The 16,535-nt window shown below is 32.2% G+C and overlaps 2 protein-coding genes across 4 annotated transcripts; both read right to left on the bottom strand.

Moving 5' to 3' along the window:
• Positions 1-772: 772 nt before the first annotated feature.
• Positions 773-3,974, bottom strand: LOC129307301 (RING-H2 finger protein ATL46-like). 3 transcript variants are annotated; one of them, XM_054948223.1, is made up of 2 exons: positions 2,193-3,974; positions 773-1,922 (listed from the first exon to the last, which is right to left on the bottom strand). In XM_054948223.1, exon 1 carries the CDS (start codon positions 3,352-3,354, stop codon positions 2,197-2,199), a length of 1,158 nt encoding a protein of 385 aa, XP_054804198.1. In that variant the 5' UTR covers positions 3,355-3,974; the 3' UTR covers positions 773-1,922; positions 2,193-2,196. The 3 variants fall into 3 exon arrangements, with proteins under 3 accessions (XP_054804198.1, XP_054804199.1, XP_054804200.1); XM_054948224.1 differs by having other exon boundaries at positions 773-1,913; XM_054948225.1 differs by lacking the exon at positions 773-1,922 and having other exon boundaries at positions 2,032-3,355; positions 3,672-3,972.
• Positions 3,975-7,547: 3,573 nt separating this feature from the next.
• LOC129305535 (probable inactive receptor kinase At2g26730) lies at positions 7,548-9,716 on the bottom strand. Its single transcript, XM_054945537.1, has 2 exons — positions 8,399-9,716; positions 7,548-8,303 (listed from the first exon to the last, which is right to left on the bottom strand). Exons 1-2 carry the CDS (start codon positions 9,714-9,716, stop codon positions 7,735-7,737), a joined length of 1,887 nt encoding a protein of 628 aa, XP_054801512.1. The 3' UTR covers positions 7,548-7,734.
• Between the last annotated feature and the right edge of the window lie 6,819 nt (positions 9,717-16,535).

Genomic DNA, 16,535 nt, shown 5'->3' with positions numbered 1-16,535 from the left:
GAATGATTTCGAGTGAAGCATTTGCCTTAAAATTTCATGTCAAGATGTCCATTATTAATTCCAATAGCGTGGCACGAGTCATAAAAATCAGTTCATTTTTAGTAATTCCAGGACCAGGTAATTTCATTTCTTTAAAAAAAATTAAATAAAAATGAGTTAATGATCAACACCAACTTATGGCTTTTTTTTTTTTAATTAATGGCCACGGAAACACCGTGCAACCACAACAAAATTAAGTCATGTTAGAATTTAACAAGCTTTGGTAATCTAAAGATGAAACATTAAAAATAACAATATTATAAGAATCATGGAACACCATGCGATCTGGTAGGGATCAGTAATTTATTTTATTTTATTGGGCCAAGTTAAGAGGGGAGCGGGCGGGAAGTGGACCTGGCTGCGAGTCCTTTGACCTCTGACAAGAGATATATAAGGGGTAAGAAACGCGCCGAGGGAGCGTGAGTTACAATAGACATGGTTCTCCAGTTAGAAGTGGAACTTCGAAGTATGGGGGAAAAAAAACATTTGTTTAAGATATAAAGAGTAAATGAGTTTAATATTTGAGGATTTTGTTTAGTTTAAAAAGAAAAGCAGATGAGAATGGGCACCAATGAGTCACCTGCCACCTCTGGTGCTCCCCAACATTGGACGTTACTAACTTAGGCGCCAGCCCACTTAGAGTGCGCCACTGATGCTGCCTGCTCCCCAATTTTATTATTGTTGGTGATTTGTTTTTTATAATGAAAATATTTATGATGATTGACCAAGAATCACACCAAAACGACACGACAAATGACATGAGTTGCCGTACAGATACAGATGAAGCGAAGTGGAGCTTCAAGTCAAGACAAATATGGTTTCACATGCTGCTTCCCCGAGTGCCGTTGCCAGCATGCTACAAAAATATTCCTTCCATTCCCAAGCTCTACACACCAATACCATTACCATACCCTCACCAAAAAGGAAAACAACCATCCTTCGTATTCATACCCACACAGCCATCTCTGTTCCCTTTTATCTCAATGTGGCCCCTCTTGCAGCCCCACTTTCAATGTCACCCCTTTTTCCATTTTCCTTTTTCCCCTCTTCCCATCATTAAATACTTTATTCTTTACCACCATAATTACCCTGTTTTAATAAATTCCGGTACCTTGGTTGTTGCCGTATCAGAATTCTTCCCTTAAAAGAAAAATTATGAACCCATGTTTGACACCCTAAGGTTACAGATACAGAAAACCAACATTCTTGAGACAAGTCTTGTTCCTTTTTGTATATTTCCATCGAACTTCAAGAGGATCCATCCTGGCGTGTAGCGTCGGTTATGCTTCTGGTGATTAACACGCCTTTTCCAATAACAAACGATTATCATTACTTGATTGTCAGTTAGTCATATCCTTTGTCCCCTGAAAACACTTGCATACATCTACAACTACACAACTCTTCCGTGTCACCACCTTCAACTACCTCAGTCCTTAATTTCGCCGGGAACATGTGCACGGGAGCTTTCGAAACGACCCCACGGTGCTCCTTCTAGAGCTTAGATTTTTAGGTAAATTAATCTCTGCGCCGCAGGATACAATTTCTGTCACAACTTTCATGGATGCCACCCCTGGCTACTTCCAAGCGTCCAGCCCAAGTGTGTTCTCAGACCCCACAAAGGATATGTGATCTCAAGAAGCCCCTCTGACAATGGCATTTGACTCCTGCCGTACACAAACTTGACACAGTGAATGAGGGCAACTCTGTCTTCCAGATAGGCTCCCACATTCAGATTCAATCAACAGCCGTAAATACATGTCAGCTGTAAATATTTGAAGAGTAAATGGTACAAATTTGTTGGACTGGGCAGATCAAGATGGAATGGAACACAGGTTCAAGATGAGTGCTCCAAGATTGCTGAACAATCGCCCTCGCTGACCAAGCTTTAAGAATTTAGTATCAGATTAACATTTGCTATTATAGGAAAAGTTAGCCACTTGGGTTAGTTATACAAATGATAAATCCACATTCTTAATCGAGTCCGAAGATCTGTTTGAAGCAAGAAATATACTACTTTTTAAAATCTATTCAATATGGAATTCCAGTACATCAATATTTTACTGTAATCACCGAATTAAGGAATTCTACTACAAGGTTTCCTCTGCCGATAATATCCAATTCAAGCGAAAAGGGGAAGATATTAATGAGGATACCTCTTTAGGTTCCTTCCGTTGTCCTTGCCCTCATCCAAGGCAAATCTGCGCGGAGAGAAGATGGCATGCCCATTTGATCATCCGAAGAACTAGAAAATTTTCCCCTGTCGGACCACAGCCAGATTTTCGAAACAGAATAGCTCTCACCCTTACTCACACTTGTAATCTTTTTGGCTTCCTTATCGCCCTCCACTGAAAGCTTATCAGTCTGTTCTGCTCCACCTGAAAGTCTTCTGTCACCGTTCAATGTAATTCGCAGGTCTGAGTTGCCGAGCACATACTGGTAAGACCCCATTGAGAAACATCTTCTTGCATCCAAATTACTGCTACTAGTCTCTCCTCCTGCATTATCATCCTCTGCATCCATATTGAGCCTTCTGAATTTACCGAGTCTTACAGGGAGAACAGCTTTCTCTACGATTTCTTCGATTTCCACAGATTTTTGGCTGGTAGTTACTCCACTTTCTCCATTGCAAGGGCACCCATCTTCTTCCCTTGGATCGTCAAAATAAAACATCGGGTTTTCGACTGAGAGTCCTGGAGTGAAGAGGGTTCCTCTGCAGAGTGGGCATGTCGAATTGGATAGGAGCCAGGTGTCTATGCAATCGATGTGAAAAGCATGGCTGCAGGTAGGAAGCAATCTGAGCTTGTCATTTTCAGAGAATTCACAGAGACAAACAGCACAGTCAAATGGCTCTTTCAGACCCACGATTTCTCTGTACTGGAAAACAGGAAGTGCGTCAATGAAAGCTTGATCCAGCCCTGAGTCATGGAGATGGAAAAGTTGCTGGAGCTGTCTCTGCAGAGCATCAGAGCTAGAAATGTCCTGGTGTCCGTTGGATTGAGCAGACGGAGCAGATGATGGGTGCTTCGCGAGAAATCTGACAAGCAGATGAAGCAGACCAGATACGAAAAACAACACAGCTAGAATCACTATAATGAAAAGAACAGCCGGACTAATTCTAGTACTGCCACCGGATGGAGGTGATGACGAAGAAGACATTGATTCGTCGCGGAGAGAACCTGGGAATGAGGATGGATATGAAGACAAAACCGGTGGTGGGTAGTTCAAATACCCATCTTTTTCCTGGATTTGATGAGGAATCCAAGCCATCTTCAAATGGGTGTGGTTATATAACCACTCATACCTGTTTCTTGACATCCTTCAGATCATAAGGCAGACCGATAAAACATGTTAACCGCTGTCATCGAACACAATCCTACTTACATTTGGACACTGCCATAGCCAAAAGAGAACACTCTCTCCGTCTACCACGCCAAAACTCACAGACAGCTTTAACACTCAGATTTCAAAGAAATTGTAGGTGGGAATGGAAGATTAGTGAAATAACGACGAAGCAATGAGAAGGCTATTGGTTTTTTTTTTTTTTAATCCAGAAATAATTTCAAATGAAAAGGCAATCAGTGATGGAGCAATAAAAGAGAGAGAGAGGAAGGCTTATCAGAATCACAATTCACCTAGCTCATATTGGGCAGTCCACCAAGCGTGCGCTAGCTTTAGTCTTGAAATTTTGAGCAGGTAATGCCAACTTTTCTGCAGGCTGGCAGTTCTACCAGACCACCACACGAAAAAAAAACCCTAAGGCAGGAGAATGATAGGATTAAATAGGCGAAAGAAAGAAGGGAAGAGGAAAGTGAAAACGCGAAAGGGATTCTCAGGAGAGTGTCTCTCCCCCCAAGGATGTACTCAAGTCTCTGTCATGTTTATGGTAAAGAGCCAAGGAAACCGAAGACCCAAAGCGGCACAAGGCTACAAATTGCGAGGTTTAACGATGACAAAATGAAACTCTGTGAATTCTTTATCCCACTCTCAGACCCAGAGCGTCCTCATCACTTTCGTACGTGTTCAGATATTATTTGCGCTTTTTCAAGCATTACTCCCCTTCACTGCCGCCTGGCTGCGCGCAAGGACTTAAGGTCAAAGGGATGCCGGATACCGCACGGTTTTATGATTTTGTCCATTAATTAAATTAAAGAATAGTGTATCAAATTTCATAGTTAATTTTTTTTAACCTGGAATTTCATAGTTAAATTTGAACCAGACTTATAAAACATTTTTAATTATATTATATATATATTATAAAATTTTTAAAATTAGTTAAATAAGAGTACTTATATAAGAAATTTTTATTAATTTTATAAAGCTAAATTATATATTTAATTCTTTAATTTTACACAACATTTTATTTCAATCCCTTAATTTTATAAAATATTTTTTAATCATTTAATATTAATATTATTAGTTTTATCCTAACAAATTTTTACATTAAATTTTTTAATATTAGCAAAACATTCTCAAATACTGATATATTAAATTTAATTTTTTTTAAAATAATAACAATTGACACAAAAAATAATTATTTAAAATTAACAATATTAGGATTAAAGTATTAAAAAGATACTTTACAAAGTTAAAGAACTAAATTGAAACCTTATATAAAATTAAATAACTAAATATATACTTTAGTCTATTTATAAAATCACATGGTTAATGTTATTAAATACTCCCCCTATCTTATACTCATTCCACCCTTAAATATAAAATATTTTTTAAAAGTTTATCTTATCCCTAAAAATAAGAGATGTCTTGATATTTTTGAATAATTAAATATTTTTGTCCTTGTCTTGAAAAATGAAGAAGATATTAATTGTGTGTTTTACCCACCACCACCATAATATTAATTGTGATATTATTAGAAGTAAAATTAAAAAATCATTGTGATTTTTTGTGATTTCAACTAAAAAACAACATTTTATTTATTGGTATGTGAAATTCACTTAAAAATCTTATATGTAGAGATGAAAAGAGTAAGTATTTTTAACTGAATCTCACATATCAATAAAAAATTATTATTTATTTGAAAGCACATAAAATCATAACAATTTTCTAATTTTGCTTCTAATAATGTTACAATTAACATCATTGTGATGATGGTAAAACACATCATTAATAGGATAATAAAGACAAAATTATTTAATTGCTAAAAAATATGATAACATATCTTATATTTAAGGATAAAACAATCTTTTGAAATATTCTATATATGGACAGATGAAATAGTGTGTTGAGGTTTCTTTCTTTATACATAAAGTCAAAATTCATTTTTCAATTAAGGGCATATCTAAAACAAATATAAATGTTTCATATTATATATATGTGTGTATATATATATATATATTGCATAATCTTGTATTAAGAATCATTGAAATCTTTTAAATTTTTTTACCAATATATATTTACGTTTTTTTTTTTTTGCGCCAACGACCAATATATAGAGACACACGTTTGCCACCAAAAAGTTTGACCAATATATAACCAAAGGAATTATAATTTTTAAATTATTTGTTTTGATATATATGTGATATTTTTTCTATGTTAATAATGATTTAATTTTGAACTTAGATTCCATGTCAAAAAAAAATCTGAACTTAAAAGGAAAAAATGCACTCTTTAGAATCCATATACTAGTATATTTATAGCTTTTGATTGTAGTATAAAGAAAACGATCATATTCATGTCAAAAAGAAAAAGAAAACGATCATGCAAATTCTTTAGAATTGATTGGCCAGAAAAACGCGGATGCTTTTTATTTCCTCTAGAAGAGCTTGTCATTTTCTCTTCTTCTTTTTTTTTTTGGTAAGATGTCTTTTTTCTGTTTTTCATACCAAAAAGGTGAAGAGTAGAGGGTGGCGCGGCCGCCAATAATTTGCCAAAATTTTTTTGTGAACTTATAGTGGCTGTTTTAGGTTTTAGTTGGATATAATTGATTATAAAAATTATTAATTAATATAATTAATTTTAATTATAATTAATTATATTATAACGTAATCTGTTTAGGTATTATTTTTTTAAATTAATTTTAATTATATAAATTATTGTAAAAAATATTACTTTTCAAAATTAAATTATTGATAAATTTATATTAAATTTATTAAAATTTATTTAAGAAGTAAAATATATTATTTAATTAAAAATTGAATCTATAAAAAACTCCTCAAAACTTATTTCAAAATGTAATTCTTGCTCAATAGTTAATTATCAAAATTTTTAACTGTTTGAATAATTTTTATTAAAATTTATTATTTGGCCCAATTAATCGATTATACGTTCAATCCAAACAGGCTGTTAAGATAATATCACAATGCCCACGACGTTCTTTCGGTATTACTTTTAAGAATGGGTTATTTCGTCATGTCATGGCTTTGAAGGATGAAACTGTGCTTAATCTTAGATCTAAAGCAAGTTTGGTGAACATTTCCAAGGCTGTCACAAAACTATTGTTAGATGCCAAGGGAAGATAATTATGTATGATGGGAGAACTTGCTGAGTGTGGCGTAAAAGCAGATAATCAAAGCAGATGGCCCCAAAATGCCTTAACTTTCCACGTTTTGAATCATTTAAGATAAGATGTATTATCCCCAAACCAAAATATAGAACATTTGTAACTAATTTAAAGTTATAAAAAAAAATAATTGAAACATTAATTTTTTTTAAAATACTGTAGTGTACATCTTTTCAATTTTTCTCTCATTAAATTTCTTATATAAGTGTTTTGATGATGATAATTAAAATTTTAATATATCATTTTTTTTTCCAAAAAGTGTAGCAAATGAAATAGTAATATAGTTAAAAAAATAATTATAAAAGTTATCTAATACTTTATATATTTGACTAAATAAAATTTTTAAAAGATATTTTATATTGTGATTCTAAGAGAGTGCTTCCTTAAGCTACCAACTAACTACCACCATTAAAGTCTTTGTCCACGTTGGTTCAAGTATCAAAAAAAGAGAAAGGTTTAAGGCCTGCTAGAAGTTTAATTCCTCCTTTCCATTCATTACAGGGAGGCTGCTTTATTCATTCATTTACTTTGTTGCTTTCTTATTGGTATGGATTTATACAAAAAGTGATTGTGTACTAACAACACATAAGGGCAACCTCCTAGATACGGATATAAGCTTTCTTTGTTGTGGCTCTCAACTTTTCACAGTAAGTGTGTAGTCACACTTTGTTTCCTATTATTCTTCTTTTATAATCAAGGGCAATGTAGTAATTGAGAATGTTATGCTTGCGCTCGAAGATTCGCATCAATGACTTATCTAGTCCAAAATCTGGATCCCAAGTTAATAGTATAATGAATCTTTTCTTTATCAATTACAGCTGCTGATAGTTGCTTTCTGCTTTCCCTACTTTAGCTTTATTACAAAAGAATATTATTGCTAAAACTAAAGAGCCTTGATCTCAAAAGTGCTGAATTATGAGTTAATCAGTAATGAAGCTGCATTTCAATGGTGTTGAGGTTACTGCTGAGATGAACTTGGAGTCATGGGCACACCAGCAATGCTCATTTTACTAAAGTGAACAGAAAATACAAGTAGGAGAAAATCAAGTGCCAAATGTACAATCAATGTCTGAATGTATTACAAACCGGATAATGGATATTCAATTTTTCTATATGCTCTGTTTGAAAGATTCTCTTCTTGATCCATACACTTGGATAAGCATAATTAAGCACTAGCCTCACAATGCTTCATAAATCAAGGATTTCTCTTCTTCCTCTTTTATGACGTTGATCATGAGAGCAACTTGATTCATGCTTGGCCTGGCCTCTGGGGACTGATTGATACATCTTATAGCCACCTGGAGCAAGCTCACCATCCTCTCTTCACTCACATACTCTGATATCAGGGTCCTGTCAAATACTTCACCCGTCCATTCTTCCCTTACAACAGACTCAACCCACTCAGTTAAATCCATCCCATTGCTCTTCACTAACTTCCCAGTGAGTAGTTCCAGAAGAATCACTCCAAAGCCATAAACATCTCCCTTGAAAGCATCTGACGCGCCAGCTGCAAATGAACTTGCAAAAGAGGAACTCTGTTGAATTTTAATTTCTTGATCATCCATAACCATAACCCCATACTCGCTTATGCAGGGTTCCATATTCTTGTTTAGCAAAATGTTAGAGGATTTTAAGTTGCCATGTGCAATCCCATGTTGTTCAAGCTCTTGATGCATGAAAGCTAATGACTCCGCAATTGCTGCTGCAATCCCAAGTCTACTAGTCCAATCGAAGTCTTTTGAGGAACCTGAAGAAAATAAACAAGCAGTACCAGTTGCTTAATATACTCGAGGGTAAAGTATAACATTCAAGAGGGGAAAAACTAATGGATACGATAAATACCATGTAGAATCTTGAATAAACTTCCGTTCTCTTGATATTCATAGAGCAAAAGTTTCTCTTGTTGGGAACAATAGAAAGCAAGAGGTAAGAGTAAAGAATGGTGCTTCACTTGGTTCAGCAAATGCATCCTTTGTTTGAAGTCATGGCTTGATATAGTCAAGTCTTTAATCCTCTTAACAACCACCATCATCCCATTGTCAAGCAGTACTTTATAAAGACTACCAAACTTTCCTCGGCCAATCAGCTCAGCAGGAGACCTCATCAAACCCTCCAATGTAATATCATTTTCATATGACTTTGAAAGAACTGCAAATGATCGTGAAGCCATTGCACTTTCGGAAGTGACTGAAAACTCTGATCTGCTCACGCCTAATTTGTATTCATTTGAAACATGGCTGGGCTTGTCAATAGTACTATCATCAATTGCCTCCTTTTCTGCTTCAACCTTGTTTCCTGTCTTGTTTCTTTTACACAGCGCAAGAACTACAAAAAGGATAAAGACCAAACACATTGCAGCATAGCCTGAATACATGAGAATCTGGCTTTTTGAGGGACCCTTCGATTCTTCTGAATCAGACAGTTTAGCATCAGATGTAGGGAGAGATGAACAGTTATTTGGCAAAGGATTTCCACAAAGCTCAGGATTTCCCAAGAAACTATCCTCAGTGAAATGGCTTTGCAAATATGGAACGCGGCCACTTAAATCGTTGAAGGATACATTGAAGTAGTCAAATTTGGAAAAGTTAAAAGGAGGTATCTCCCCAGTGAGCTGATTATTTTGTGCCAAAAAGGTATTCAAACCAGAGATTCTGGACAGGTTTGGCAAGTTCCCGGAGAACTTATTGTTGGAAATGTCAAGCTCTTTTAAGTAACTCAACATGGCAAGTGAACTAGGAAGGATCCCATGAAGTTGATTACCACTTACATTCAAGTGAGTGAGATGCTTGCAGTTTCCAACCTCATTTGCTATTCCTCCACTTACTTTGTTGCCGTCGAGGTTAAGAGATGTAAGAGACATGACGATTGGCCGCGAGTTGCAGAGCATGGCAACATCAAGAGTTCCAGCTAAATTGGACCTGTTAAGAAATAGCTTCTGTACTGATGCATTTTTTTCATTACATACCACACCCTGCCACAAGTCCTTGCAGGGATGAGAGCCTGGCTTCCAAACCAAATTAGAGTTCTGGCTGCCATCGTTGTTAGAGAGTTTTGCAAGAAAGTTTATCAGTGTGCTGCTGACCTCGTCCTCCACACAGTTACTAGTGTTCAAGTGGAGAAGAAATGACAAGAAGATTATCCACATGGAAAATTGTTCCATTTAGGATCTGACACAAATGATTATGTGGGGATATTAAATAGTAGATGGTTATCAGAATGGCAAGGTAAGCGAAATTAAAAAAGTCCAAATATTGAGGTTCTTTGCCGGCAATTGAACAAGTCCAAGTGGCTGATCATTCAATTATTTTGGTTTTTTAAGAGGGACCGATTGCCATTAAGAAAAAAATCATGCTATCTATGACTAATATATCCAACAAGCATGGGCCGGCACATACACAGATTTGAAGGCCGGTAATGTCATTTCCATTTCAATTGTAGTCACCAGGCTATCCATATGCTCTACTGACAGTGATGTTGGCTTATACGATCTTTCTGCTGCGTGACTGTGACCCTTGTGAGGAGAACATGTTTTGCTTGACCGTATTGATGCATCATAACTAATGAGTGATACTTTATCAAGGCTGGAACAAAGCCACCAGTAGATGCGTCCAAGGTCGTTTTCTCTGGTGGACTTGTTTAAGGAGCAGAATAGCTTTAATTTGTAGTTTGTAGAGGCCAACATTTGAGTTTCGCCTTTCAATGTTGCACGACTCTTTCATCCGTGTCTTACAATGAGTGTCAAGAGGCCAATCGTCAGCGTCTTTTGCACATGACCTTTGCGAAATTTGGAATCAAGATGCTGCAGAGGAAAGTGACAGATGAAGGAGACAAACTTGCGCTTGTTCAATCTCAGGTATTGCTAAAAAACCATAACTAAAGTATGAACCAATACTGGATCTTTTTGTTCCAACTTTCAAGGGGAGCGTTTTTACACAGTAGGAGTAAATATCAAGAACAGAACTCAGAAGTCGACTCTAATGTCACTAACTGAATGAATACTGGACTTTAAGAATTGGGCCTCTTTAATGAATAAGCCCAATACTATGGACGAACAAAACACTGACTCAAAAACTGATCATAACAATTATATACCGTATACGGGCCCAGAGGAACAAAATAATGAAAAGAAATCGGTATGGAAAATAAAATAAAAAACGTTTCCATTTCTTGGAGATGTAATTATATCGTGAGAGAGCAATATTTTTTAAAAGGAAAATATCAATTAAGGATGGTGGAAGAAAATTTATATAAATTAAGAATTAAGAATTACTTATTGTCAAAACTAGAATAAATATTTATCGATTTAAATTAGTCTTTTATCAACGAGTATCCATTTAAATTATAATAATAATTTATTTTAAATTAACAATAATTCATTTTAATTTTAATAATAATTAGTTCTTGGCTAATATAAACTTTCTCCGGCGATCCTTTATTGCTATTTTTCTTTTTTTAAACGTCATTTTGATCTTTTCTTTTATCTCTTGTAGTTTTATGATGAGCATTCATGTGATATGCGTTCCATTATGTGGAGCTCATTCCTTAGTTGAGTCCCGTTGTATTATAATAACTTATTTATTTATTTTTTTATACAAATTACAACTTATTTCTTATAAATAGTTAATAATATAAAATTAAAATTAATATAATTTTAATAGTATTTCTTAGTGCCTGTTTGAATTGATTGAATAATCAATTCTAAACCCGCAAAACCTTGGTTTTGTATTTAAAAAAAAAAACCCCCCAAACACCCACTTTTTTCATTAATCAATTTTGAGCCGTGCTCAAAGATGACGACTAAGCCTACTTTTGCGTATCAATTATATCTTTTGGTGCATTACTTATATGTCAAAAATTTGAACAATCCAAATATACCTGTATGTGGCTCGTGATTCTTGAAGTGAGGAACCTCCATAGTATTTTTCTTACATGAATGCGTGCGCTGACAATTGCTATTTATTTTATCTGACCGGTAAGTGATATTTTTCTATCCGTAAATACTTATATACATTTCCCCCTTTTGAGACCAACACATATTTTTTTATTATATATTGGGAGATTTATTTTTATATATTTCCCCTCTTGTCAACTAACCACTGGTTTTAATTTCATGATTAAATTATTAATGTTATAATATAATGCAATTTAAGTATTAAGTTAATTATTATTATTATTATTATTATATATTTATTTTTTAAATATATCAAAAAGAATTTAATAATATTATATATAACTTTATTAGTATTAACAGCATAAAACTCATGTCCTTTAAGGTAATTTACTCATATGAAATTGATTGTAATTAAAATCATCCAAACATCTTTAATTTTATCAAAATCAATTTGAGAAAATAATTTCCAAATATGATTACTTTATAACATAATTAATTATAATTAAAATTAATTATATTAATTAATTTATTTTATAATTAATCATATTTAATTGAAATCCAAACAGGTCCTTGGTTTTCTGAATTATATTACTGAATTGAAATTAAGAGTCAACTTATTGAGTAGTTAACCAAATAGTTACCCGAGCAACATTGAAGCAAATTGCCTATGAAGACCGCAAGAGGTGATATCTGCAAGAGGAGGACCTTTATGCTGCCCCCATCATTCCCGCCAGAAATACACATCCACAAACCACCACCACCCCCACAACTTTTTTTTTTTTTAAATTTTTTATTTATACTCACACCTCACTATTCCTTATTTGGGAATCAATTCTTGAAATTGAAATTCACAAATTTCTATGATTTTCTTTGAAAAAATTACTTTAAAATCTTACATAATATAATTAAATACTATAAAATTCATTAACAACTAAATAAAGAAAAATGACAACTAAATGTTTTATCATTTTCCTTTGCTAAAGGCATTTAAATGTGTTATGTGTGACTTGTATATAATTCTCTTAATTTTAGATAATGCTAGCTTCAAGTCCCTTGTCAAACTATGTGCTCTGTTTGTTTTTTTTTTTTTTCCCCTTTTAGTTGGTCAAAAGTGTGTTGCCAAAAGTTTGTTTGGCAATAATCAACTTAGTAAAAATTAATTATTATAATAAAATTTATATTTAAATATATTTAAAAAAAAACTAATTTGATTAACTGAAAATTATTTACATAATGTATGATGAAAAGTACATTTAGAAGCATAATTACTTAAAAGGACTTAGTTTATGATATGTAATTTTTTATTTAAAGCTTGATTTGTTGAAAAATATATAAATAGTATAAATTTTGCTATAGTGAATAATTTATATAATAAAAATTTGATGTGTTTGTGTGATCAAATATAAAGTTAGGTACATATTTATTTCCTAATTAAAAGCCCCAACCTTGCTTTTAGTTTCAAAAACTTTAAAATTGTCCATTTTTCAAATTCACTTCCAAATCTTATTTAATGTGCTTTAAGACCCAAAATTGAGCTTTTTGAAAGTAAAAAGTAGCTTTTTTAAAATGAGATATATGATAATCAAATGGGTTCTATTACTTTTTCTGGTTCTACCTATAATGTTGAAAATAAATAATTTTTTTAATCTTATTTATAAGTCATTATATTATTAAATTTTTATTACAAATTTTTTCATTTACTCTCATTAAATGTTGATGAGAGAAAGCATATTATTAAAGTATACATATTTAATAAGAATAAAATTAAAAACTTATTAAATTTTTAAATAGAGTTGATAAGTTTTAATTTTTTTTTTGTAAAGCATGTTTGGAATGGCTTATAAATAAAATAAAAAATAGTACATATACAAGATGAAAACCAAAGTGCAGTGATTTTTTTTAATCAAACTGAACTGTATTCATAACACTAAAAAAACACAGTCAATAGTGAAATGTAGTGGTTTTTGAAGTGGCAAGCCATTAGTAAGAAGAAAAATATAAATTTTAATCATTATAATTTTAACGCATTTTGGTATAATCTTTGTACTTTTTTTCCACTATTCTAGGTCTCTCTAGCTTATCCTCTATATAATATTAGTTTCACTATTTTTAAATATACTTAGAAGGATGATGAAGTAGCACTAATATCATTAAATCTTTTGACTTGTCACTAATGCCATTAATTTAGAAGGAAAAAAAAAAGCATCTAGATCTTAAAAAAAGATAAAGGCAGCATGTGCAATGATTCCACTAGGTTGAAGGTTATTAGGGCATTATAGTCAAGGGAAAAATGCTTAACCCCCATTAACCATACTTACTCGAATGCCAAAATACATTGTTGAATGTCGTCCTTTTAAGCATTAGTGGCCTATCAGAATATTTAATAATGTTAGTGTCATCTCACCATTCTTCTAAGCATATTCAAAAATAAAAAAGCTTATGTTACATAAAGAATAAACTAGAGGGACCTCAAACAACATAAAAGAACGACAAAAACCTATACTAAAACATGGACCGATTAAAAATTGTGTTATCCCTTTAGAATTTCAACATTTCAGCACTATGAACAATAGGGAATGGTTTTCCTGCTCATCTCTGGGATGAGCACCACGTGCTTATCCTTGAGATGAGATCTTGATCATTTAAATTTTAATCTAAATGATTCAGATTTAAAATATTATTTTATATTAATTTATTAAAATAAAAATTATAAAAATTATAAAATAATTTTAATAAATTTTTTATTTTTAATCTAATCTAGATTTAATTTAGAGGGTTTAACTTAATATTAAAATTTTTATAATTGATGTATATTGATTATCTATATGCACTCTGCACAGTCTAGCAGTTTAGATATAATATCTGGACTATACATAGTAAGTTTGAAAAATTCAAGATATTCAATTATAAAAATTTTAATATTAAATTAGACCTTCTAAATTAAATCTAGATTAGATTAAAAATTAATAATTTATTAAAAGTATTTTATAATTTTATAAATTTTTATTTTAATAAATTAATATAAAATACTCCTTCTGTTTAAAAATGTAAGGCATTTTTAACTGAATCTCACCCCTCAATAAAGTAGTTACTTATTTTTAAACTAACCCTATTTTTTTATATTTATCCCTATTAAATATCCTATAATAAATATAAAGTCATTATCAATAGGGGTACTTTTTAAAAAAGACAATGATTACATCTCAAAAGACTAAAAATGCCTTATATTTTTAACATCTAACTTTTTAAAAAATATTTAATATTTTTTAATGAAGAAAGTAATACTTTAAATCTGAATCATCTATGTTAAAATTTGAATGATTTTAAGGGTGAGCACATAAATACTCATTCCAGGGATGAGGGAAACCATTCTCATGAACAATGCTAGGTCACTCAAGTTCACATCTTGCATTTATGGGATCAACACAACATATTCTGACATCATTGACAATAGTTACATGACTCTAAAAACTTTACAATTAGTTCCATGCACAATTAATCACATTTCATACGTAAGAATCTCTATAAAACAATGGAGCGTAATCATAACCGCTGGGGGATAGTGACAAATGACTTTTCTTTTAAATAGTCCCAACCCTTCACTTGATTTCTTTGAACTTATTATTATCTACCATTTTATTATATCATTTTGTTGTATTGTACTTGTTTTTGAATTCCTATTTTTATATTTATATATAATTGTCATTGTCAGTTCGATCTTGGTGAAAGACAGCTATCCAATTCTGATTGTTGCCGTTAGTCTTATCTCAATAGAAGTTAGCTATTTGGTCCCCGTTGTCACATCAGTCCTGTCCCTGTGGTAGTCAATTGTCCCATCCCAATCATCACCGATGCTATAGTACTAGTAAGCTTTAATTGTCTGATTTCGATGGAAATTGGCTATTCAGACTGTCAACTTTTACCAGTCATCCAAGTTTCTTTTAATTTTAAATATAGAATTTAAAATTTAAAATTTTACTTTAGATCTAAACAAAGAATTTTAATATTATAATTTAAAATTTTTTATATCATCCAAACATAGAATTTAGAATCTATGTATTTTAAATGTGAGATTTTAAATATGAGATTTTAAATCTAAATTCTTAACTTAAATCTACCTATTCAAACGCATGCAACTATAAGGAAGTTTTATTGAATTACTATAAAACTAACTATATTATATGGTATTAAATGTTGGGCTTTAAAGAGACAACAAGAGTATAAAGTTGAAGTGATAAATATGAGAATGTTTATATGAATGTGCGGGTGTAAAAATAAAAATAAAATTTAAAATGAGCATGTACAAGAAAAAGTGAGTGTAGTGGCTATTAAAGGAGAAATGATAAAAAATCATTTAAGATTGTTTGTATAGGTTCAAAGAAGACTATAGGAGGTACTGGTGAGAAGAGTGTATTGAATAATTTTGAGTTCGATAAAGAGAGGTAGAAAAAAAATAAAGAGAATATTTATGAAAGTTGTTAAGCAAAACCTTTTAGTTAATAACATTCCTAAAAACTTAATAAATAATAGAGCATAATGGTGTAATACAATACATATAGCCGATCCTATTTAATAAGATAAGGCTTGCTTCTGTTGTTGTAAACTACCAATACTGACTCAAAAACTCATCTTAACTGCCCCAGATATTATGCCATGTGTGTTCAATTTCCTCCTGGGTACCTGTACAAAGAAAGGAATAACCAGATTTCATAGAATAATTTCCATAATTTGAATAGATCCATAGGTGTTTATCCTCACCACTCTCCTCACTCAGTACTCTAGTGCTAGTAATAAGATCTACAATGTGGCTTGGCAACCATAGTAACATCTAGAACACATCCCATCCCCTATAAAGTAAGATATAATGTCTCACAGTTTCATTTATGTCAATAAATTATTTGCCATCTTCCATAAAATCAATGAAGGGCTGTTTATTAAGCAACCATTTGTCAAACCAAAAGGAAGTTTGACCCTTTGAAATAATATGTTTACCTATTCCTTGAAGAAAAGAATCCCATGCTTTAACTATACTTCTCTATATGATAGATGCCCCCACGTTAGTTCTAACTCCCGGCATTACCCCATCAC

This window comes from Prosopis cineraria, unplaced genomic scaffold (genome assembly GCF_029017545.1).
Source record: "Prosopis cineraria cultivar Desert tree isolate PC_DT_omini unplaced genomic scaffold, ASM2901754v1 PC3, whole genome shotgun sequence".
NCBI lineage: Eukaryota > Viridiplantae > Streptophyta > Magnoliopsida > Fabales > Fabaceae > Prosopis > Prosopis cineraria.
Note: the sequence above shows the minus strand (reverse complement) of the source record. Positions and strands in the feature narration are given on the sequence as shown.

What these genes read in the sequence shown, in the direction of transcription:
- LOC129307301 (XM_054948223.1), bottom strand. Translation starts at nt 3,354, where the DNA reads ATGTCAAGAAACAGGTATGAGTGGTTATATAACCACACCCATTTGAAG.
- LOC129305535 (XM_054945537.1), bottom strand. Translation starts at nt 9,716, where the DNA reads ATGGAACAATTTTCCATGTGGATAATCTTCTTGTCATTTCTTCTCCAC. An exon ending in TTTATTCAAGATTCTACATG is followed by an intron (nt 8,304 to 8,398) that starts GTATTTATCGTA and finishes TATTTTCTTCAG; the next exon opens with GTTCCTCAAAAGACTTCGAT.